Source organism: Onychostruthus taczanowskii, unplaced genomic scaffold (assembly GCF_017590055.1).
Source record: "Onychostruthus taczanowskii isolate IOZ18803 unplaced genomic scaffold, ASM1759005v1 scaffold37, whole genome shotgun sequence".
Taxonomy (NCBI): domain Eukaryota; kingdom Metazoa; phylum Chordata; class Aves; order Passeriformes; family Passeridae; genus Onychostruthus; species Onychostruthus taczanowskii.
This window is the reverse complement of record NW_024501126.1, coordinates 10,239,585-10,263,975: the sequence shown is the minus strand read 5'-3', so window position 1 is coordinate 10,263,975 and position 24,391 is coordinate 10,239,585. Positions and strand designations below refer to the sequence as shown.

At 34.5% G+C, this 24,391-nt stretch overlaps 1 protein-coding gene across 3 annotated transcripts in view; it reads left to right on the top strand.

Annotated features, from left to right (window-relative positions):
* The window catches only part of CDH18 (cadherin 18), a 160,001-nt gene extending 136,191 nt beyond the window's left edge, over positions 1–23,810 (top strand). For 2 of the 3 annotated variants that reach the window (XM_041411709.1, XM_041411710.1), the window contains 4 exons: positions 4,556–4,677; positions 11,235–11,352; positions 21,843–22,094; positions 23,320–23,810. In XM_041411709.1, the coding sequence (XP_041267643.1) occupies positions 4,556–4,677; positions 11,235–11,352; positions 21,843–22,094; positions 23,320–23,810 (983 nt within the window). Of the gene's footprint in view, positions 1–4,555; positions 4,678–11,234; positions 11,353–21,842; positions 22,095–23,307 lie in introns of all 3 variants that reach the window. The other variant, XM_041411708.1, reaches the window with a different exon arrangement.
* Positions 23,811–24,391: the final 581 nt, after the last annotated feature.

Below are 24,391 nucleotides of genomic sequence, written 5' to 3'. Positions count from 1 at the left end.
AGAGAGAGTTTCCAGCTTGAAAACTCTAAATGTTTTTGGTCTATTGCAGTGCTATGATTACTACTATTGCTTCTGTAGTTGCTGCTGCTATAACTACTACTGTGACACAAGAGAAGTCAGCAATGCCTTCAGCTTTATATTTATCAGTAAAATTTTGCTACAAGAAAAAAATAGAAACATTTGCTATCCATCTTCAGGTAATATTATTTAAAGTACCCACTTCCTTAAAAAGAAGACTGGAAGATTAAACTTATTCTTAGATTCTGCATAATTTTCTCCTTGCCAGAAGACTTAGTTTATCACATATATGTCATCCTGTAATTAAACCCAGTATTTTACTGATATTGCCACCCTCACTTGCATGTTGGACATTCTTCTATCCCTTAGGCTTTTTTTTTTTTGGTAGTATATTTTATCCTTCCTATATATCTATGTTTATTTTTCTAATGTGTTAAAACTAATCTTTATTTGAGAAATGTGACGAGTCCTTTGTACTTCTCTTTAATAACAAATGGTATAGAGAGCTAGTTTAATATCCTAAGTGTTGGTTTGTATTGTAAAGTCTTGAAAAGGTGTCAAATGGGCTTATATAGTAAACTGTTATAAACCAGTTTACGGTTAGCTAACTTACTAAAAAAAAATTAGAAAAACCAAGAATACAAAAGAAGCAAAAAGTGAATAAAACCACAAAAGATTGTTGATGTCAGGACTTCTATCCTGAAATTCATTCAAATAAAATATTTTTTAATTAAAGTCTATGGGAATTTCATTAGTGTAAAAATAAACTCTCAGACATCAGTAACTACATTAAAAATCTTTCTTCCTAAAGGGGTTTTAAAGTTTGCCCTGAAACTAATAGAAGAGAATATTCAAGGCTTCACATTGGCTGTTAATTGGGTCTTCTGTATATTTAGAGTGGACTTGCCAATGGAGGATCTGAGTATGAGGATCTGGATAATAAAACTGATTTACTTTACAGATATTTAGCATTCTGGAAGAAGAACTATTTATTCTGGAAAAAGTCTCAAGCATAAGAAAGTAAGTCCCTAGCATAGGTGAATCAGAGCAGTGTTTCTGCTTCAGGTGCCCCTTAAAACAGACAGCATTCATTTCGAAAAATATACTCTTGAGGCATAATGCTAATAGGACACACAATATTTTGTGATGCGCAGGCCTGAAATGTATGTCAGCACTGATTATCTTAAAACTGAAAATCTGCCATACTGCTGCAGGAAATTTGTCTTATTAAGAGAAATGTACTATTAAAAGTGCCAGTTATTAAATTGGTTTGGAGATTGCAGGTGAATTGTATTCTTGAAGAAGACTGGAGTATATGTTATTTCTCAAAATCAAAACTTAAAAAAAGGAAAAGAAAAAAAAACTTATTTCCTTCAATTCCTTCTCATTCTATTCCCCCATTATAAATTGCTCTGTCACCTTGCATGCAAATTTAGGTTGTATGCACACTGTTCAAGACTGTTTTGGTATGTGGTGTTCATAGTGTACCATTAGCATTTTGTAGTGAGTAGCCTGTTGGTATGGAAATTTGCCTGCAAATGTCAGTGATTCCATGAGGCACCAGCTCCCAGAGAGTTACTAATATTACCTTGTGCATAAAGAGCTCTTTTGAACTGATGAGGTATTTATAAATTCTTCATACTGTAAAACAGCTGCAAAAGAAATAAGGTAAACTTTCTGAATCTCCATAAAATAACTCTGTAAAACTACTGCAAATCTAACTGAGACTGCTCTGGGTAGTAGTGACAGGCATGCAAGAGGACACATTCAAGGCGGGGCAAAGAGATCTGCAGCAGTGTACTGAAACAAAAGTATTTAACACTTTTTGTCATACACTAGACTAACAAGTTTGATTTTTTCTTCCCCGGTAACTATATGCCAGGCCTACAGAGCAATCCTTTATCTGTGGTACTCACTACTCTGTGCTCTCTCTGCTTTTTTCTGCATCCTCTTGGATGTTTTATGCCTCCTCATGCCTTTGAAGATGGCCCTGCTTTGAGATGGAAACTGGACCAGTGACCTCCAGAAGTCCCTTTCAACTAAGATTTTTCAGTGATCCTATGATAATCTGATAATCACAACTTCTGTTACCTTCTTGCTAAAACTTTTCCAGGTTTTCTGTAGTATTAAAATGTTCAAATTCGTCATTATAGTTTGTGAATCTTGTAAAAAATTAATTTATTAATCTTTAACCCTTTACAGTAATCCCTGTTCTCTAGCTCCTTATTAAGCTTTATGTACTCTCCCTTTGTGTGCATTGTGTCCTTCCTTTAATTTATACCACTTTCTAGTTCACATACCTCACAAATTATGTTCAAGAACCTCCCCAACAATGCCTCAAAACCAAAGTTTCTTTGAGCCTAGATATCATATTCTGTAGTTGTAATTACAGGATTTTTTAATTTCATTGTCTGATTACATTAACAGAGGATGTTACCTAAATGAGTTGTAAGCTAAATTTAAGTGAGCAGTAAGTAATGTTAAATCTATACTGCCTGTGCTGTTCTGCACGATCTTTTGACCTACCTTCAGGAAAGGAACAAACATCTTTTTGTATTAATACTCATACTGGAAATGTTCTCCTAGAGAGAAGATTGCTTCCTTGAGAAAAAACGGCAAAGGTAGATAAATGGCTCCCTTCTCCCAAATACTTAGTGGACAGCCAAGTATAATTCTTCCATCACTTATTCCCTAGCATTTAAACTTTCCTCAAAGTTTTCTATTAAAGGTGCTTTTTAGATGCCAATAGAAAGCCTCATTCTTGCCTAAAAATAGGTGAGATAGTCCAGTTTGTCTCTTATACAAAGATATTTATAGATTTGGGGTAAAGCTGAAAAAAACAGTAAAGGAAAATTCCAGCAAGATAATGGCATTTGCAAGCCTATATATGTCTGCTGTGCATGTTCTTCTAACTTCTAATGCTAATGGTAATTGGGAATAGCATTCCTCTGCTAGTTAAGTCTTCTCTGAACTTTTTTATTTCCTTTCTATTAACATTTTATAGGGATGATTGACTAAGTTTCAAAGGTATTAGAAAAATTGTGTGAACATACCTGTTAGTTAAAGAGAGAATGTGAAAAACCTGAGGCAATTTCTAAGACCTTGGTCCTCTAGCTAGTATCCCATATGACAAAAGAAAAACCGAGATCTCTCCATTTGTCAAATAAACTTAAACATTCTCAAATATTCCTTCACTGTGAGCCTACATCACTGGTGGTTTTAAAGCCATGTGTCTAGCCAATGCTTTCCAGAATTCTGAGCAGAGATCATTAAAGGTGTGACAAATATAAGGCATTTTACAAATGACCCTTTTTTAAAAGAAACATGGTAAAGATTAATTATGATCAAAATAACCATGGTGAATGAAGTTTCACCATGAAAGAAGCTTGGACTACTAATGTTTCTCTGTTTCTCTTTTTTTCTTTTTTTTTTTTTTCTTTTTTTTTTTTTTTTCTTGTTTTGTTTTGTTTTGTTTGGGGTTCTTTTGTTTCTTTGTTTGTTTGTTTTTTTTATTCTCCTGAGCACACACATGTACTTTTAAAACGTAAATCTATAATACCCCATTCTTCCATTTTAGTCCATTTGAAAGATTGGCTTTTCTGTCTTCTACTGATAGTTTAATTGGTGAATGCAAGATGAAGTTTGTCATCTAACTGATTGATACTTGTACAGACTCCAGAAAGAATGTATTAGATAACTATAAAAAGTTTAAATACATAATTCTTTCAACAAAATAAAATTACATTAGTACTTAGAAGTAAGAACAAGGGTGTTATGGACTGAAAGAAATTGTGGGGTGTTTGGTTTTTTTATCCATTTTCTCATGGAAAGTGTAATCTTATTGAAAGGATTCTATTTATTGTGCTTTTTTGAGGGTTTAGTCTTTCTGAGGGGGAATTGTCATGACAGTACAGATCATAGCCTAAGGCATTGGTACTTAAATATTGTTTTCTTTGTGCAAAAACCAGGCTCACTTCTGCTAAACTTTCTTTCTTTTCTTCTGCTAAAGCCACACTCACTAGCTACTGTTGGAAATACCGTGGTAACTTGTGAGAAACCAGAACTCAAGCTTGGGAAAAGTTTATATGTACCTATGTATTTATTATTATATTTGCATTTTACTTTCTAAAACCTTTAAGGAGATTTGAAAAAGAAAAATGCTTTAATATTTTTTGTATTAGATTTAATTCAATACTGTGATGACAGTTTAACATTCATTACCAAGAAATTTATCATTTTTTGGCATACAGTGTGACAATATAAGTCCAGCAACTTCCTCCAACTTCACTTCCAGAGTAGTTTGTATTTGATTTAAGTGACTTACGACTCATGTCATACTTCCCAATCTTTTTAACAGTTATTTTTCAAAACAGTTAACGAAGCACAATAAACATCTTTTAGTGTGTTGTTACCTAAATTTCTGTAGATGCATCCAGTTTTGATCTAGTTATTGTGTTAATAAACCACTTTTAAATTGAGGTTGACATGCAATTTTGAGTACTTTAAAAGGTTTAATACTATCCTGTGTATTTTGCAGACAATCCAGGGCTAGTGAGCCACGTTCCAGTTGGTGTTAGAATCCTGGATGTCAATGACAATCCTCCCGAGCTTGCCAGAGATTATGATGTAGTCGTCTGTGAAAATACAAAGCCTGGTCAGGTAACTCTCACAGCTATATTCCTTGCAGTGATAAAGAACAATTGCTTTCTTAATGTCACATATGTCAGAAGTTTGGAACATGTAATAACTCATTTCTGATATCACTTTGGCATTTTATATTTGATTGAAATTTAATTGTATGAAGCAAAAGTGAGAAAACTTTGGCATTTGTTCAATATCTCTTTCTTGTTGCTGCAAAATAAATACTCAAGCTATGTTCTGTAAAGACAGGTAAAACTTTAATCCTGTCAGATAAAGAATAGAATTTGACAAGCCACTATCCTGAACAAACTGAATAAAGCAGGTTTAACATCTCTGATTTGAGTGCTACATGGCAGCAGTGTTTCAAATGCAGCTCATTGAAGTGCCTGGTGAGCATGGCTCACATCCTCACTCTTTGCATATTGGCTGCCCTTGCCTATAAAGTGTTGTTACACAAAAGATCTTAAATGGGTTTTCACAACTGTGAGGATGGGGAGGGCCAGACCTGCGACTGAACAGCTGAATCATACTCCAGCCACTGCTCCTCTGATTGATGCACATCACTGCAGCCCAGTCTGACAGTTTTGCAAAGTGCTTTTCCTTTTCTGCAGTTTTACCCACAGCACTGTGCTTGTTTTTATTGCACAGGCTGTATGTTTCAATTATGAGCTCATATCTTTCCTGAAAAATCTATTACTAGTAATAACATTATTTTCATCAATTCCTTAAAAAGAGTATACACAAGTGCATAGTGACACATATCTGTTTTTAAAGCTGAGACTATAAAAATGCTATACATCATCTGACTGTAGCCTGATCAAAGTTATCTTCACTCCACCAGTAGCCAAAAACTGGCACCTAAAGCATAGTATAAGAAAAGAGCAAGTGTGTATGATATTTACCACAAATTCTTCCCTGGTATCAGATCACTTGCAGGTAATTTCCTGATCTAAATGTGGTTTATGTATTTTTAAATAATCTTTTAATAACCATCTCATATGAACCTGTCTAACTTTTCCTACAACAAGCATTAATTTTTAGTATCTGTTACTTCATGCACCTAGAAATTTTGTAGTTTAATTGCATGCTTCAATAAGACCTTTTTTTTTTAAATCTTTCCATACTGTCTTCAATCAATATTTATCAGTTCTCTTGGGAGAGAAAGAGGGAGTGCAGTTGATGTCAATTTATTACCGCTGTGACATGCATAAATCTCTAGCACATTGTCCCTTAGCTGTCTCTTGTCCAGACTGAGTCAGTCCTACTTAACTGGGGCAATCAGTGTTAAAGCCCTTCCAGACTTTTGATCATTCATCTTTTCCTCCTTTAAACTTTCTCCAATTCCTCTTTATTCACCTTGAGACAGAACCAAGATTCAAGATGCAGGTATGCAGTGGTTTAAAATTCTTATAATATTTCATGCTTCATAGTATATGATAATCTCTGCTTTGATCTTTGGTACTTTCACAGCAATTTCTAAGAATGACTTTGCTTTGTAACCACTAGTAAGCATGGAATGCACAAAACTATGCCTACCATAACACCAATATCATTAAAGGTAATAGTCAGATCAGAGATAACCTTCATGTTTGTGAAGTTAAGACTTTATGTCAATGTATAATGAATTTCCTCTGTCTTTGTATTGCCTGGCTACTGAGTATTGCTGGGCCTTTAATGTCAGCCCTTCGTCTTTTCTTCTTTGAACAATTCAATATCATGAGTAGATTTGGTGGGTTGATAATCATACTCTTTATAAAAAGACATTTCTTATTACTGTGATCAACAAGTGGCCCAGTGTAAGCAGGAAATCATCATCGCTTTCTCTCCTTGTGTAATATACAATTTACAGAAGAGATGTTATTTCCTGTCTTTAGAGCATTTATATGTGCAAGGACCCTCTTATCTAATGATTGTATAGTGTTATTCAGTGCTCTTATTGAGACACTGGAAAATCCAAGTAGGTCTGTCTGTCAGCTGAATATCTCTTATTAAATGTTTATTAAATTAAAATAATGTTCTGAAAACCTCAAATAAATGCAAATATATAATAATTAGAGCTTTAAAAAAAAACTAATGTAAGAAAAAAATATCTTTTTTAAGCATTAGTTGCAACTGATTTCAACTTTTTCTGATATTTTTAAAAGCATATTATTTAACCATAAATGATAAATTCTTTTAGCCAATAATAAGGTAAATCATGCAGTGAAGCTATCTCAGAAATATTCTTTGCTGAGGCTGCTGGGGCTATTGTTTCTGGTAAGTAGCTAATGTTTTGTAGCAAAGTTTTAACTCTCCAGTAGTAGTTTTACAAATTATAATTTATGGGCAAAATCTTTAAGGGATACAATAGCATTTGCTCAGTGTTTGGTCCAAACTTGTACTTTTTCCTGAGCTATTGTTCCATATCTGAATGACTCCTGACCTCGGCAACACCACAGTTTAACACCTGAGATTAGTTCTTCTATGAGGGACTCTACAAGCTGTAGTTTAATACCAAAGGCAGGACCTGCTTGATGTTGAATTCTTCAACTAACAGGGCTCCTTTACACGTGTGTTATGAGCTATTTTTTTATTTTCATTTCACAAGGTTTCAGAAAAATTGTAACACTAAGCAAAAGCCAAAACAAAACACAAAACTGCGTGTCTTGCTCAGATGTTGCAATCTAGTCTGAGGAAAGAAAAAAAAGTAAGGCCCTGTTCAACAAATATTAGGGAGGGGCAAATAGACTGATTGCAGAAGTTGACAAGTGTTCCATATGCTATTAAGGGTTCCTAGCTGGGTGGTTCTGAATCACTGAAAAGACAGTATAACTTTGAGTTATCCACCATCCTGTGAGAATGTTCCATAAGATTTATGCCTAAATAACAAATTCTGTACTGCTGGGGACATCTGCTTGACTTGGGCTTCCATGTTGCACTGTCCTGTAAGGTTCATTATTTCTTTCTTCAGCACATCTCTTTTGGAATTTTTTGTATGTGAGATAAACTAACCAGTAGTGAGCCATTGAAAGACTTCTTGTGTTTGCTTGTTTACTATCAGAAGAGTTTTTTTATGGAGTGAAATCACAGTATCATCTAATCACAAAAGCTGTCTCCTACTTTTTTCCCTCCACTGCTCTGTTTTTTGAAAAAAAAAAACAAAACAAACAAACAAAAAAAAAAACCCCAAACCAAAACAACAACAACAAAAAAACGACACACACAAAAAAACCCAAAAAAACAAACAAACAAAAAAAACTTCAAGTGTTTAATGCTTAAGCCTTAAGTCTAAATGACCAAACCTAAGGCATGTCAAAAAGAAAATGTTTATGAGAACACAATCATTTCCAGGCTGAAGTGACAGCTTTAGTCACTTAGTAATCATAAACTTCAGAAGATAGACTAAGTAACTGCAAGAGATTCCAAGTGAAGCCTGGTTGATATTATATATTGAAGTAGATGAAGGAGTTGTGATTTGATCTGAGATGACATTCAGTCTTGGAGAATACTGACTTCTAGACATATACTGATTTTCTGAATGACCATGAAATTTAGCCAATGTAGAAAAATGACATTTTGCCATCTTCCAAAAAGGAAATCAATGTTAGTCGGCAAGGAATGCCTCTGCTATGTGTTTGTCATGTGTATATTTGCTTGCTTATTAATTCAATTCTAAAATGATTCTGAGTAGAATTTAACACTTGCTCTCTGTCCTCTTCAATTAGTTCTCCTCAGTTCTTGAAATTCTCTTTTCTCATAATATCTTGCCTTTAAAAAATGTCATGACCCTTCAGTTTTATCCTATCAGTGTTGTCAGCTGGGCTTTACTGAAGCTGAGATGATGTCTTTTATTTTAATCAGGCTTGACAGGGTACATGTTAATGTCTGCTAATTGGCTGTTAAGTACTTGGCCAGTTAATTAGAAAAGGGTTAATAGTACATTTGGATGTCAAGATGATGTGTACTTTTGTTTCTCACTGGTGAATGAATGTCTTAGAAATATTTTCTGACAATATGTAAACTTCCTGTTTAAAAACAGGTCTTAAAATGCTTTGACCTGTCCTAGTAAACATAAAATATTTATTTTCTATGTGAAAATACAAAACTTTTATACCATGTGGTGCAATAGTTTTTACATACGTTTATGAATATTCAGGGAATACTTGAATTTACATGCGTGAAATCAGGGAATATAGATAGTATATTTTGAGTTATGAAGTTAGTCTTAAAACCAAATAATTTTTACACAAGTCATGTGTCACTGAGTCCTTGATCAAAGGTGTTTTTGTTGCAGAATGGCATGCTCTTGAAGCAGCATTCTGTAAAATGTCACTGAATGTTTTATGTAGCATAGGGGCAACAGAATGAAAATTTATCCACCATGCTGTCAAATAAAAGCCTAAGCTGCATGGCAAATTGACTTATATTTCACTGAGAAACAACACTGGAGATTTACCAAAAATATTTAATAAAACAATATATTCTTCTTATGGCCTTACCTGAAGTTTTTACAGATGTGTATGGCATTTAATGATATCTTTAGTATTTGAATAATAACAGAAATAGATTGTTTTGAACATAATGTTTCATCACCCCTTTTTTTGTCTTGCTGTGCCAAATATTTCAACATTATGAACTAAATATATATAGCTAAGAAAATTCTATCTTTCTGGTTTTACACCGTAGTTTCACTAACAGTTGTGCCACCTTTGCAAAAGTCAGTAGTGAAAAATTAGCTTTTGACAAAATTTTCAACCAGTATTGCCATGACTTAAGTAAAAGTCATATGTATGATTATAGATAGTTCAGATTTTATTAATATTGATCTTACCCCGCTCCACTTCAGCAAAAAGTATTGTGGCAAACTAGTAAAATATTATTGGCAACCATCATAAGTACTGTTAATTGTCTCAATTGCATGTAGTCAATGCAATGTACTTTATTCTATGTAGTGAATGGAATAAGCATTATACCCTATTGAGTTGTCACGGTTTAACCCAGCTGAAAATTCATCCCCACACAGCCACTCACTCCCTTCCCCACCAGTGGGATGGGAAAGAGAATCAGGAAAGTAGAAGTGAGAGAGCTTGTGGGTTGAGATAAAGACAGTGTAATGGGTATAGCCAAAGCTGCACATGCAAGCAAAGGAAAGCAAGGAAATGACCATTTCCTATGGGCAGGCAGGTGTTCAGCCATCTCCAGGAGAGTAGAGCAACAGCTTGTGTAGCAACACTGACTTTGAAAGACAAACACCATCACTCCAAATATCCCCTCCTTCCTTCTTCTTCCCCCAGCTCTATAAGTCAGCATGACATCATATGGTATGGAAAATCCATTTGTTCAGTTGGGGTCAACTGCCCTGGCTGTGCCCCTCACAACTTTACCTGCACCTGCAACCCCTCGCTGGTGAGGCCGTACAAGAAACAGAAAACACTATGATGCTGGGCAAGCCCTGCTCAGCAATGACAGAAACATCACTGTGTTAGCAACACTTTTTCCAGCACAAATTAAAACCACAGCCTCATACCAGCTACTGTGAAGAAAATTTACTCTACCTCAGCCCAAACCAGAACACGGTTTAAAAAATACATTTGTTTTGCTTCTCTTAAGTGAATGGAGGTAGAGATCTCTGTGGTGTCTTTCAGTTTTAAAACAGACCAAGCCACTGGAGTCTATGCTGTGTGTTTCAGGTTCAGTCCAGACTGACTATAGCTGAACACTGAACAGAAAACTTCTTATGAAAAGAGTACTTTCCCTCCCCCCTTTTATGTTTCCCTCAGGATATCTATCAGTTCTGTGCAGCAGTTTGTGTGGGCTTCACTGCCTATACCACAGGAACAACTTTTATTGGATTCCATTTTAGCACTTGAGTTTCAAGACCCAGCATGAAAATGAAAGCAGAGGTAGAAATACGTTTTGGTCCCACATTCCAAGAGCTGAGATCAATTTTAGTTGAAAGTAAATTTAAAAAACCACCAGGGCTTTTGAAGGCAAAGGTCCTACCTTTCAAAAATACCTCTTTCAGGCATGGTTCTGGCTACATCCAGTTCTGTTGCTTTTGGGCAAACTAAATTAAAGCTAGGAGTGGCTTCTTTTCTTCTTGTTCTATTCTCTGGCAATTTAAAACTGATTCTTAATAGGAATTTTTTAGCAGAGATATGGTTAGCAGAAATATTTTAGTTAATTCTTTTTCCTTACCAATATTGAAGTACATTCAATTATTGGGACACCAGGCAGATGACACTTCACATAGACCATCCCAGTTCAGCCTATATTTTGGGTAGATATTTAGCTAAAACTGTAATTCAGGAAGTCAGCAGGATACAGATGGTGATAATTTCTACACTGGGTCCTGACCTTATCAAAACATCAGAAAATGTAGATTCTTTAAATGCTTTTACCTGGCTCTGAAGTGTGGTTTCTAAAATATTTCCTGCTAGAGAAATAGAGTTAATGACCCAGTCATTTCATCAGTTGAATTCAGCAGCAGTCAAATAGAAAATTAAAATAAGGTAAACTTGAGCATCCTGCTGAGGTCAGGCACTATATGGGTCAAGTTCAAATTTCAACACATTCACTGTTAATTTTTATTTCAGGTAATTCAGACTATCACTGCTACTGACAAAGATAACTCTGCGAATGGTGCAAGATTCCATTTTTCTCTTGATGAAGGGCTTTCTTTGAATCCCAACTTTACTCTAAGGAACAATGAAGGTAAATCTAATACATAAATCTCAAAGGAATGGGCTTCTGTATTGTCTGGGTGGTCTCAATTGAACAGAACAATTTCCATGCCTTTCCTGACAGAAACAGAAAACTGTAATATGTCATCACTGAGCTGTTGGATATCAAGGACATGTGTACACAATATATTGCAAACTATGAATAATCTGATATTGAATATTGGATTTATATTCCACTTTATTTTAGCATTAATACTCATACTTTCAGGAATATTTTTGAAAAGTGGATTAATGAAAAATATGTAAACTTGTTCTACTTTTAGGTGAATAGCACTGATTGGGTACTGTCAAGGTTAATGCCAATTATTGCTTAAAGGAGAAAAAAAATAAGGGGCATAAATATGGAATTCATGTTTACTTTTACAAATATGACATCAAGAGCAGGTCTTTCTGTGGTTTCTGGATGGTAGTGTCTCTCTCTTTGTGCCATTCCTAAGAAGTTGTTCCTAAACATTGCAATCAGAAATTCATAACAGGTAGTCCCAGAAGGAAAACAGCCCTCAGAGTCTCCCAAACGAGTGTTTTTGAATGTTTCTGAAAAATTGTCTAACTTCCAAAACCCAAACCTAAATTAGCTTTGCTCTTGATCAATTATTACCTTGTGTTCTCCACTTTGTAACCTGATGAAAATAAGAGTAAATGTTAAATGGTTGTCTAAATTTTCCTTCTGAGATTGTGAGGCTTTCGTTGTATGCCTATGTGGAAGTGTATGGGATTTGCTTTGTTTTGCAGTTATTTTTTTGTAGTACTGCTGTGGAATACATTGACATCTTACAGATCACTAGTCCTCTGTAATGCATTAGCTCCATCATTGTTATATTTAGTTCATACAGTGATATTGAAACAATTCTTTACAGAATTTTTTATTTGTAAAATCAGTCAGGGGAGGAGATTGCATAATCATCCTAAAGAATCTGTTCCAGTGTTTAACTATACTTACAGAAGAAAAAGAATCATGCTATTATATTATTATTATAAATGGATTTCATATTCAAGTTTCAAAAGAGATCAATAATTATATATATATCAATATTAATAAATAATCATAAATATTGAAGGACTAATTAATATATTAAAAATATTCCCTAAGCGAGACTCCAGCATTTTCCCAGATTAATATATCAATCCCATCCAGATTGTGATGGAACATTATAGAAAAAGCCATACTGTTGTTCCTGAAATGAAGGATGGGTACCGTTACATATTTCTGTATTTTAATCTGTGTTTCCAACAAACTCCTTGATTATTAGACTGTGACGCCATGTGAAAGACCATGTGCATGTTTATTTCAATACAAGATATTTATATCAAGAAGTTTTTTTGAATAGCTCTACTAAAATTGTGATTTGTGACAAAGTAGATACTGTATGGTTTCAAACATATATAAAGCTGGATCTGTGTTATGTCTGTTCATTGCTACATAAATTATTTAACTACACAGATTTATAAGAGGGCATGAACTTCTAACAAACATTTAATGCAGCAGTGTCACATTTTGGATAGAAACATTCAACATTGGATAGAAGCACCTGCTGCTTCTTTTTTTTTTTTTTTTTTTACTTTCCCAAGATCAGCAGAAATGACTTAGCAATCAACAGCTGAAAGCAGTGTTTGGACTACCCTAAAGTGGATTTTATGGGGGGAGGTAGAGGAAGGAAGTGAAAAAGGTGTCTTTTAAGGTAAAAGCCTGTTGTGCATTATGTTTTTATTTCACCTAAGGAAGTACACAATTATGCAATTCCTATAGTATCTTGCATAAAACTTCTTACACATACAGAGACTCCAAAAATGCAACTTCCAAACTGGCCATATAATTAAAAAATGACTGCTTAACTCAAATCACAACAAGAAATTTATCTTAAAAACATAGTTATGATTTTGCTTGGAACAAGACACTTTGAATCTATTGTTTAAACATTGTCTTTTTTGGGACCTTTTCTTTGTGACACAATCTATACATAAAATATTAGTGAAACACCGATGAAGTGCACAATATGCAGCTATTTAGCATTTACCACCTTCATATTTCTCATATACTTCTATTTGGAAACAGATTTTCTGTTGCCTTCTATTATAGGAAATAGCAGAAAGAAGGTGGGCAGGAAAGACTTTTGTTATGTCTGCAACAAGTTTGCACTTTTGAAAACTCTTTTGATGTTTTTGAGCATCAGTCATTAAAAATAATCAGAATGCTCTGAACAGAAGACATCTGCTCTGGATTTCCAAATTCTATAAAGGCTGGTATTTTGGAAAGGTTTTATTTGTTTGTTTGTTTTGTTTTAAAATAAAAAAATCTACAAGAATTGCCTTAAGAGAATTTTTTGTAATGTTTTGTATAATTATAAAACCCAAACTCTTGATTTCACATAGAAAATGGTAGTTATTAGTAGCTATATCTGTCTCAATAAAACTATATTTCTCTTTCAGTCATGTTCTAATTCAGTCATCCTCTCCTTTTATTTCTTCAGGAAAAGGGTTCAATTTCACAAAAATATCAATAGTCATTTTTTCCCCTTGTTTTCATAACTGAAATCAACAGAGTTTTGTTCTGGGACCCCAAATAGACTTTTGCATGAATGTACCCTTATTCATTTATTATCAGCGTACTCCACAGCAGTGCACTGGATCATAAAATATTTATGCTTATATCTATGCACTTTGTCTGAAATCTAGGACTTGTACAAGCGTAAGATTCCATAGTTCTTTCCTATCTACCTGTCTGGACTGCAGCAGTATACAATCCCAACATGTGTATGATTCAGCTCAATAATATTCTATGGCTTCAGCAAACTTAATAGGTATTAAAGTCCCTGTAATTGATCATTTGACCAGTTAAACTTTAATCTCTTGGGCCTGAACTTGTGTATTTTCTAAATGAAAATCTCCGCATTATGAAACCTCTATTTGTGGAATATTCACCCTCATAATGCAGAGCCTAAAACCTTCAAGGAAATGTAGGTCAGGATAGAGTCACAGGGCTATACCAAATACAACATCCAGCAAAATTAAGAGTTCCTTGGATCACCTTCTGTATTCTGTTTGTCTGCAATTTTCATTTGAAAGAAAAAAAAAAAAGAGGAAAATACAGAATATAATAGTTTTTCTCTACTGTATTCTTAAGGTACAAGAGATTCTTCCCTGCTATTTAAACTTTATTACATAGTTTAAAAGTACTGTTCAGAGAGAGTAAAGGCTTACAAGTATGAACAAAATGACAGACCAACAAAATGATGCAGTGTCTGTGCTCATGTAAGCAAGGCAGAACAAGAGCTGGAATAGAATTTCTTTGTTATACTAAGAACATGCATGAAGTTGTAATAATTTTCTGCAGCTTTAGAAAGCAAACCTAGAGAAGAAGCCTTTCTTTTTCATTTGAGAATTGTACTTATGGAGGTCTTTTAATGAAAACAGGTTTGTTTGAAATTTAGTTTGCCTACAAAATTATTACAATTTCTATTGTAACCTGAGAAGCCAAGTGCTTTTTCTGCTCTGCTTTTATATTGTAAATCAGTTTCTACATAAGTCATTTAATTGTTGCCTGTGTTCTCCTCACTTTCTTTTTCAGGATATTGTCATAGATAATTTTTAATCATTTTTCTAATATCACAACTTATACTTTTTGCATAATCAGAAATATCTATTTTGTATATCCCATTAAAAACTTCCTATAACTATATGGGGCTAAAACCATCTTCTGTTTGGAAGTCAGAATAAAGACAACAGAAGTTCATCCCAATGGATCCATTTCTATGAATTCTAGAATTGTACTTTTTTTTCTTCTTACACTAAAAATAATAATATTTTTCCAGATGCCTAAGGAATTGTGGATATTTTTGTCAAGTTTTTTTTGTCTGCTGGAAAATGTATCTGAGTGTGTCATTATTATCATATTTCCAGGATTAATATGTTAATATACTTACATAATATTTTTCAAGAGATGAAAAAAGATAGAACCCTCAGAGAACAGTTCACTTAGAGCTTTTAAGAAATTTCTGCATTGTAAAGCACTGTTTTGCTGGTGCTATTTTTTAATCACAAGATATGCATTTTTCCATGGATGCTTAGTAATATTGTAAATTTGCTAGACAAGAAGGGTTTATGCAGGTAATGGACACATTCACCCAACACTGCCTATGAGATCTGTGCATTCTCTTACTTCAATAAATTGAGATTGCTGGCTTCTGATAGCAGACTAAGTTTAGCTTACTTTCAATGGAGAACACCTCCCTAGAGAATTCTTAGCATTTGTTTTCCTCTTCTTTTATTTCTTCAGGACAAAGGTTTCATATCACAAAAGCATTTGCAATTTATTTTTCCCCTCTGCCCACTTATCTCAAAGATCTGGCCCTTTGATTATTGCCCAGTGATGGAGAATATTCTGGAATTGGAATAAAGGTATGCCATTTTTCTGATACTATAATTCTGGAGATTCCATTTTCTTAATTTTGTGTCAGAAGATCCATTAACACCCACAGAAGTGGAGATGTGTTTTTTCTGTAAAATTTAGAGCATGATGAGTTCAACAGCATATGCATAAAATGAAGTTTTTAATGTATTCATCCACCCATGCCTGTGATATATATTAGCCTTTTTCCCTGTGTCACAGATTAAAAAAAAAAAAAAAAAAAAAAAAATTTACTCATCATTGCTGTTATTTAGAAAGAGAACAGCCTCCAGAGAGCAATTGATCCCATCCCAGTGTGAATTTCTTACAGAATCTTCTCTTTATCACTCTGCCCTTTTTATTTCCTACCATATTGGACATTGTCTCTACGAATTAACTTCAGAGCTTTCAAGTTACAAACGAGTATGCCAGATACCAGACCATGTCTTAGTTGTTCTAGAACATCTAAAGTGGCATTTAAAAAGGCTGGATTGAAGCCCCCACTTTGCAACCCATCACAAGAGGAAAACACCTGCACAGTTCTGGCTTTCATTTACATCACGAGTCGTGCTTGTTCTGGTTATGCGGTACTGTGAATTACTGCTGACCTTCTGTAAAATACCATCCTGCAAAGAAGACAAGTTGTAACTGGAGAGAAACGATATCTGAGAAAGTACAAAGTTAGCATCACACATGGTGACTGTAAGTACAGTCCACAGAAGTACTGTTACTGTAAATGGATTGAATGTCTGAGTAGGTATTATCACAGAATCAACATATGGAGGTTAAAAAGGAGTTCTGCCATGAGTATAAAAGAAAACCAGGAGCAGCTACTGTAGAGGGAAGACATTTTCCCTCTTCAGGCCTCTGAACGTCTTTGAATTTTTTTTTATTTAAAAAAAGTCAGCTTTAATATTGATCATAAAGTTATTTTAGTGCATAGTGTAGAGGTTCTTGCATTTCTTTCCTGGACTGAAACTTGTTGGTGATTCAAAAACCAACTATAATCAAATAACTATATTTCAGGCCAAAAAATATGTTGTATGTTACCTATCATTTTTACTACCCACTGAACTAGAAACTTATAATAGCTTCTTGCCCATTGGCAATGGCTTTGAAGACAGCAAAAGAGAAAAAATATTTACAAGAGTTATCAATAAAGAAATGAAACAGAAATGCCTATCATGTAGTTCACATAAACAAATTAACAGCTCCAACTTTAGAAATGTAAGAAATGCAAATCATTCCAATGTATCTTCTTTGGTTTTAATTAGTTTATGACTTCTCAGAATATTTATAGTAGTTGGACTGCTGACACAAGCAGAACTGAAAATTGAAACATGCCTTAAGATATAAACAGGATTTTACTTTTTTATTTTTCTTCTATTTCTCTTGTCTCTGCTTTTAATGCATAATGTGTGAAAGGAATTCTCAAGCTGTGAATAATAAATTAGCATCTTTCAATGTGCTCCAGCAGTCACCTTCCATAGTCTTACCATTGTATCACTGCTTCCTTGATTTTCCCATGCCCTCATTTCTTTATTTAGCTTAGAAGCTCAAAGTAAAAAGGCAGAGATGATGGAAAAAAACTGTAATAACAATCTTGTATGCAGTGTACAGCCTGGCTTAGTAAACTACGACATCTTCAGTTGTGAAGAGTTGCTGTGTTACAGCCATGCAGCATTTCCCATGGGTAACCTCAACTCACGATAAAGCTTAACTTCTAGTTGACATATTTGCAAAGAGCAGTCCAAGCAGAAGTTTAGATCATTAGAAAGTTTAGATCATTAAATGGAGCAATGTATAACACCAGGTATCAGATAAATATTTCTTTCCTTATGTGGGAGTTTTTAATTTTTCTTAGCAGTCAGTCCTGTAATCTTCAGTGAATCCTGGTTCTTACCATACTCCTCCGGAGTGAAGTTCACCATTTAAATCTATTGAGATAAAAAAGTCTTTCCTTCCAGGCCTAGAAGAATGAGATCTGTAGTGCTCATCATCCTATTCTTTTGCTGCTATCCTAAATGCTTGCCTTCCCTGAGTATTTGCTGTATCTTTTTTTTCTAATACCAAATAAATTTCTCACTGCATAACCCCCTGGCTCCCTTTCAAACTACTGCTGTTGATATAACTTTTTTCCCCTTTTCAATAAACTCTTTTCTAGGTCATCAGTGTCAGACTTTGTACTTGGCTTCCTATAGCTTTTACAGATGGAGAGATTTTTCGTTCTGTGCAAAGCTCTTAAAAGCTAATGTCTTTCTAGCTCTTCTCTCAACACATTCCTATAATGATTTTTGACCAGAAACAAAGCAATTAATATTTGAAAGCTCAGAACACCAGAATGCTGGATGGTTGTCAGGATGCAGTCAATATTGCAGTTTGGCTAAACTTTTTCTCTCTACATTCATTTTGTTGGCATACCTTTGCATATGATTGTCCTCAAGAATGGAGCTCTGACTAGAGCATCAGAGATGTAAATTCTGTGTTATGGCAATATGATTGGCTTTGATAATTTTCTGCTATGCTTGATTCTCAGTGACCTTTGCGAAACCAGACACAATTTATTTTTTTGAAAAAATGTTAGGTATCTTTGTAAAATGTTTTAAGAAATTTAATGAGACAAAAATAGTATGTTAGAATTCAATGCATTCTAGTATTTTATTTATATGTAAGCACTAAGTTACCATACCTAAATCTGTGATAGAGAAATAATGAGAAATAACACCTCTGATATTGGGAACAGAAAATTTCCAAGCCAGTGTCTCAAAGATCATACTTTGTTTTGTGTTAAAATTTGTGAAATTTCATTGAAGGAAAAATTTTACACTGTTTCTTTGAGAATGTTTATCACAAGGTATGTTATTACAGAAACTTCTGGGTATGTCATGTAACATCTGTTTCTACAGAAATCTACTTACTACACAAGAGAATACAAAAACCAAAGATTCACCATGGCAAATCTTCAAAATTAAAAATTTTGTACTGGTTCCCTTTTTCCTTTAATTGTGTGCTATACCAATATTTCATTGTATCTTATATTTAGTTGTATAATATTAACAGTACAAGAAAAACAATTTAATATTGAATGAAAAAATGCAACACTGAAAAAAGTTCTATTTTTTTTAAAATTTGTATTTATTCTGTACAGTATAAAAATATCAGTTCTTTTTTTGACAAGGCCTTCCTCCCAGAGAAGCAAGGTTTAATTATAGCTTTTTTCACATTTTTTCACTATAACATTGAATTATATATTTCCCTTTCTTCATTTGTTTCTCTTCTTTTCTTTTTTTCTCTTAGCTTTCATTTTTTTTTCCTCACAATTTTCCTCCTATCTGTCCACATTTACCCTTGTAGCATACATTCTCACATATCAATGTTCTTTCCTTTACATCTTTGCCAATAGTCTCTGTGCTAAAATTACTGCAAGACCCCTGATAAGGAGTCCTCAGTTTTTCTTCATTATATTCAGTCTCTGATGCTTTTGCTGTCAGCGAGCATTTTCATCACTGCTACTTGAGCTGTGCACTGGATCATTCACTCTTTCTAAAATTTAAGTCACAGGCAACAAGTGTAGCACTCAGCCGTGTACCTCCTCTTGACTCTGTGTAGAAACCAATGGAACCCAGACTTCATTATCAATATATTTTTCTCTTTAGAATTTACAAAATAATGTGAAAGTTCTATTGCAGCTCAACAGTGCACTGTTATCATATTGCAAAAGGAGTTTAGATGCCACAGGGTGTTATGGTGCCTGCATGAGGCTATTTAGGAATGCTTAAGGATCTGCAGATGGTTGGAATAATGCTGAGGCAGGAAAAAAACCTGGTGCACTCTTGTCCATATTGTCTGAGAAGGGTCTCTGGTGTATATTAATAACAGTGACTGTGCTTGGGTGTTATGTGAGAGTCCTAGTTGACCCAGAACAACAAAATGCAAAATATTTTGGGTGCAGGATATATATGTAACGAATAACTTTGCCAAGTATGTTATATCATGGATATTTTATAGTCTTTCACAACATTATGTTCTTATGTTCTGTCACAATTTTTAAGATTAAAGAATTATCACCTTATTCTGGTTCCAGTAAGGTTCTGTTGAATGAATATAGTATAATATAACAGTGTGTGTGTGTATATATATATATACATATATATATATAACAGTACAACAAGTGACTGTTGTCATCAGTCATCAAAACATAATGTTGAAGAAATAAACTTGACAAAACAAGTAAACTTGACATAAACAAGTAGAAGAAGTACTCCAAGGCCTACAGCAAATAAGCAAATGAATAAACACCTTATATTGCACCCACTCCAAGTGAAAAAAACAACACTTAGTGAACTTGTAACAAACTCACCATGCTGGATATTCGACGATTCCAAAATGGGGGAGAGTGTGGAGGGGTGCTGTGGCTGTTGCTTATGTACAGAAGTAAAGCTAAAGAACTTCAGTGCTGAGTTCTTGGCTTATCAGCAATTTTATCACTTCCCAGCTCATATATGTATTTCTTGTGTGAAACCTGTTATCAAATATATTGTGATATTATGCTGATGTGGGATGATATTACCAGTTTTTCTAAATATCACAGTGAGATAGCATGCAAAATAAAGCATTGGCAAAAGTGTGTTAAAATGAATGTTTTAAAATTTTGCAGAGAGCTTGACAGAAAGTATAGCATGAAGAATAACCACCTGAAACAGATCGTGCATCCAGCTGAAACAAAAACTTAACTCTTTCACTCAAATGTGTGTGCAGCAGTCTAATGGGCAAATATATGCCACAATAGCTATATTGTTGCACTAGATTTTCACAGAGTGACATGGATTTCATTTTTCCATAGATTATGATAAAGCCATTTAATAGTGTAGCTACAGTGGTAAGGAAAAATAAGAAATTTTCTTGTTTGTTTGTAATAGGAAGATAAACCTGGCAGATTTATTCAGTACTTATCACCCTTCTATTGTTTGCTAAAATACTCCAATTTCATAACCCCACAATTTGGAAACCATGTGACAAGCAATACAAGAAGAAAGCTCTTTTCTTCTAATGTCTCTTTGCATTTATCGGTCCTCATCTCTCTTTCTCCATAACTGCTTGTGCTTCAAATTCTGTTTCCACTTTCTTTTTTTAATTTATCTTGAACTTTTATTCAGAGGCTAGTAATTTAATAGTGGTATCAAAAAACTGAAAATAAATTTTACCCATATGAATATTGGCTATAACTACATATTGTTGCAACATTTCTTCCCCTGAATGCTCTTTATGCCTCTTAATTTATTGGACTTGAAGGGATGTGTGTGGCAAATTCCTACTCTCCTTAGTGCCTACAAGTGCTCTTGCAATGTATGTGTAATAAGCACAAAGTTTTCATTGTCTGTCATGCCAAATGGACCCATAGGTAACGGAAGGGTGAAAATATCTTAAGTCACAATCTCCCAGTTTCTTATTTATCTTTAAACTCTACTAGTTTAGAACATGTAATATCTGCTCTTTTGCCCTTCCTTTGCCTTCCTTTGCCTTCCCTCTTCCTCCACACCTCTCCAAGGCACGTATTTTTGGTCACTAAAAAGCTGAAAGCTCACTAAAACTTAAAACCTTTAATAAGCACTAAAACAGTCTTATTTTAGTTTTTACTAAAGGAGTTTTAATATTCTTCTGAGAGTCAAGAGGATTTTGGATTTTGTGTTGTGCAAAAATTTCACAATAGATGTCCTCATAATTCCAGGTATTGACAAGGGTCCTTATGCTACCAACAGCATAATACAGGATGAAAAAACTTGAAAATTGAGCCCAAAATGTTTGTCAAAGTTCACTTGATTCCAAAAAAAATACAAGAGTTTTAAATACTCTTATTTGTTTCATGTGTAGTTACTTATCAACTCCTACCCTTTTTCTTCTATTGATCAGAAAGGATTCCTGGCAAATTTTAATTCTATATTGTGCATTTTCATAGATTAGGGCTTGCTAGTTTTAGGAAGCCCCATACTTCCATTTGATGTGAAACAAACAGTAAATAACTTCCTTTTTTTCATTTTTTACTTCACTGAAATGTTATTCTTGTTTTGATATTGCAGATAATACAGCCAGTATTCTGACAAGACGAAGGAGATACAGTCGAACAACTCAAGATATTTATTACCTGCCAGTTCTGATTTCTGATGGTGGTGTGCCCCCTCTCAGCAGCAGCAGTACCCTCACCATCCGGGTTTGTGCCTGTGAGAGAGACGGACGAGTGAGAACTTGCCATGCTGAAGCTTTCCTCTCCTCGGCTGGCTTGAGCACAGGAGCTTTAATTGCAATCCTGCTCTGCATTGTCATCCTTCTTGGTGAGCCATTTGCAATACTACATAATGCTATCCCTCCAACGCCTCCCAGAGAAGTTCCTAAACAACTGGACAGATAATGACAACAATGCTAACAAAAATCTGACAGGGCCCTGCTTTTGAAACAGTGGTTGCCTGGAGGCAGTTAGAAACATACAGCTGTAATTAGAGGGTAAAGGTTTAGCTAGAGTTAATAGGGGGAAAGTGCCTTTAAAGTACATTTTTGAATATCTGGAATGCAGTAGAAATATTTTTCAGAGGTTATCAAGTAATTAGCACTGGAGATCTCTTTTTTCCATAATTTGGAAAGATTTCAAAGAGAGACAACTCTAATACCATATCTTGAACATATAGAAAATAGATGGGCAAAGCTTTTTGAAATGCGTTGTGCTGTAAGAAGCACTCTAGCACTCTACAAAAGCCATTTCTTAATTACCTTTGTGGAATAAACTGATAGCAATTCACAAAATAATCCACAGGGACAAGGGACATGGGAGACTATAAGCAGACTCATAAGATTAATGCCATTTCAAGTGCATTTCCTCTTGACTCTTTTTAGGTTTTTTATTTTTCCAGGCCAATTCCAATGTTACCTATTAGTTAATATTGTGGTTGGTTTTGGTTTGGGTTTTTTTTCCTGTCAGAGACAGAACTTTCTGCATACATGACTCCGTGCTACTCATGTGATTTTCTGCATTCTTACCGAGATGGAAAGAAATAATAGTAATTGCAGTGTAACCAAGAGAATATTTTGAGGACTTTTCCCCCAAAGTCTACATTTTCTAAGACCTACTTTCTTTACAGCTTGCTTTAGTATTTTCATGTCAGAAGGCTGTTTAAAAATAATAGTTATATATTTATCTTGTAATTTTGTATTTTATTACACAAAATTGAATATTCATAAGAAAAAAAGAATTTTTTAACATAAAAATTCAATTTATATGCTAAACATTGGTTTTAATGAAGCACTGGAAGCCCTGGATTATGCTTCTGAAAAATGCCAACTTTAGTTACTCATTTTTCATTTACCTGAAAGAATGTTATCTCCATTTATTTCCTTTATGAGATCCCTAATAAACTAAGTAGCAGATGATCCCAAATGCCAGTACTGAAAATACCAGCCTGGAAATATTATACCTCTGTATTTTTGACTTAGTGTCTGCTATTTCTGTAACATACTCAGATGTAAACTTTAAACCTACTCTAATATCTGCAGTTTTCTCTTTAGCAATTGTGGTCCTTTTCATCACCCTAAGACGTAGCAAGAAGGAGCCTTTGATCATTTCAGAAGAAGATGTCCGGGAAAATGTTGTGACCTATGACGATGAGGGAGGTGGAGAGGAAGACACAGAAGCATTTGACATCACAGCACTGCGGAACCCATCTGCTGCCGAAGAGCTAAAATACCGGAGGGATGTTCGGCCTGAAGTGAAGCCTTTGTCCAGGAATCATCCCTCCTCAAGCCTTGACAGTATAGATGTTCAGGAGTTCCTTAATCAAAGACTGGCAGAGGCTGATTTGGACCCCAGTGTACCCCCCTATGACTCCCTGCAGACATATGCCTATGAGGGTCATAGATCAGAAGCTGGGTCTATCAGCTCTCTGGATTCAGCAACGACACATTCTGACCAGGATTATAATTACCTTGGAGACTGGGGACCCGAGTTCAAGAAGCTAGCTGAACTCTATGGGGAAATAGAACCAGAAAGAACAACTTAGTTGTAATTCCCAGAACAGAGAAGTTCCTAAACAACTGGACAGATAATGACAACAATGGTAACAAAAAAAAGTGAATACAGTACTTGGAACTGAGTAAATTGTATGCAGTTACTGTAGAACAAGTGCCCTTTTCATATTTGAAACTGGGTTCTCCAATTGAAAGAAAGTCAAATTTTGGAAAATACAGAAAAAAGAATCTATTGTCCCTTGTGTATTTTTTTTAATTGCTCATTAAAGTATCTGGTACCTTATCTGCAACAATACCTAAAGTAAAGCCAAGAAATGACATTTTTATTGCAATATGCATAGCAGCTCCAAGCTGCAGTAAGTTTATGGTCATGTCTATTTGAGAAGAGAGCTAAAAGAGGATCAAATCTTTTGCAGGTGGATGTGATGTTGTATTTCTATCTGTGCTCTAGGCCTTGTGATCCCAACATGAGGTAGACAATGAGGTTTACTATCAGTGTGAGAAGTGCTACCAGTCTGTTTCCTTTACAGAGGTGATAAGCCACACCTGTCTTCTTAAATAAATGGTCCTTTGATGATTTAATCTTATTGACTTGCAGGTTGCATTGAGAAGC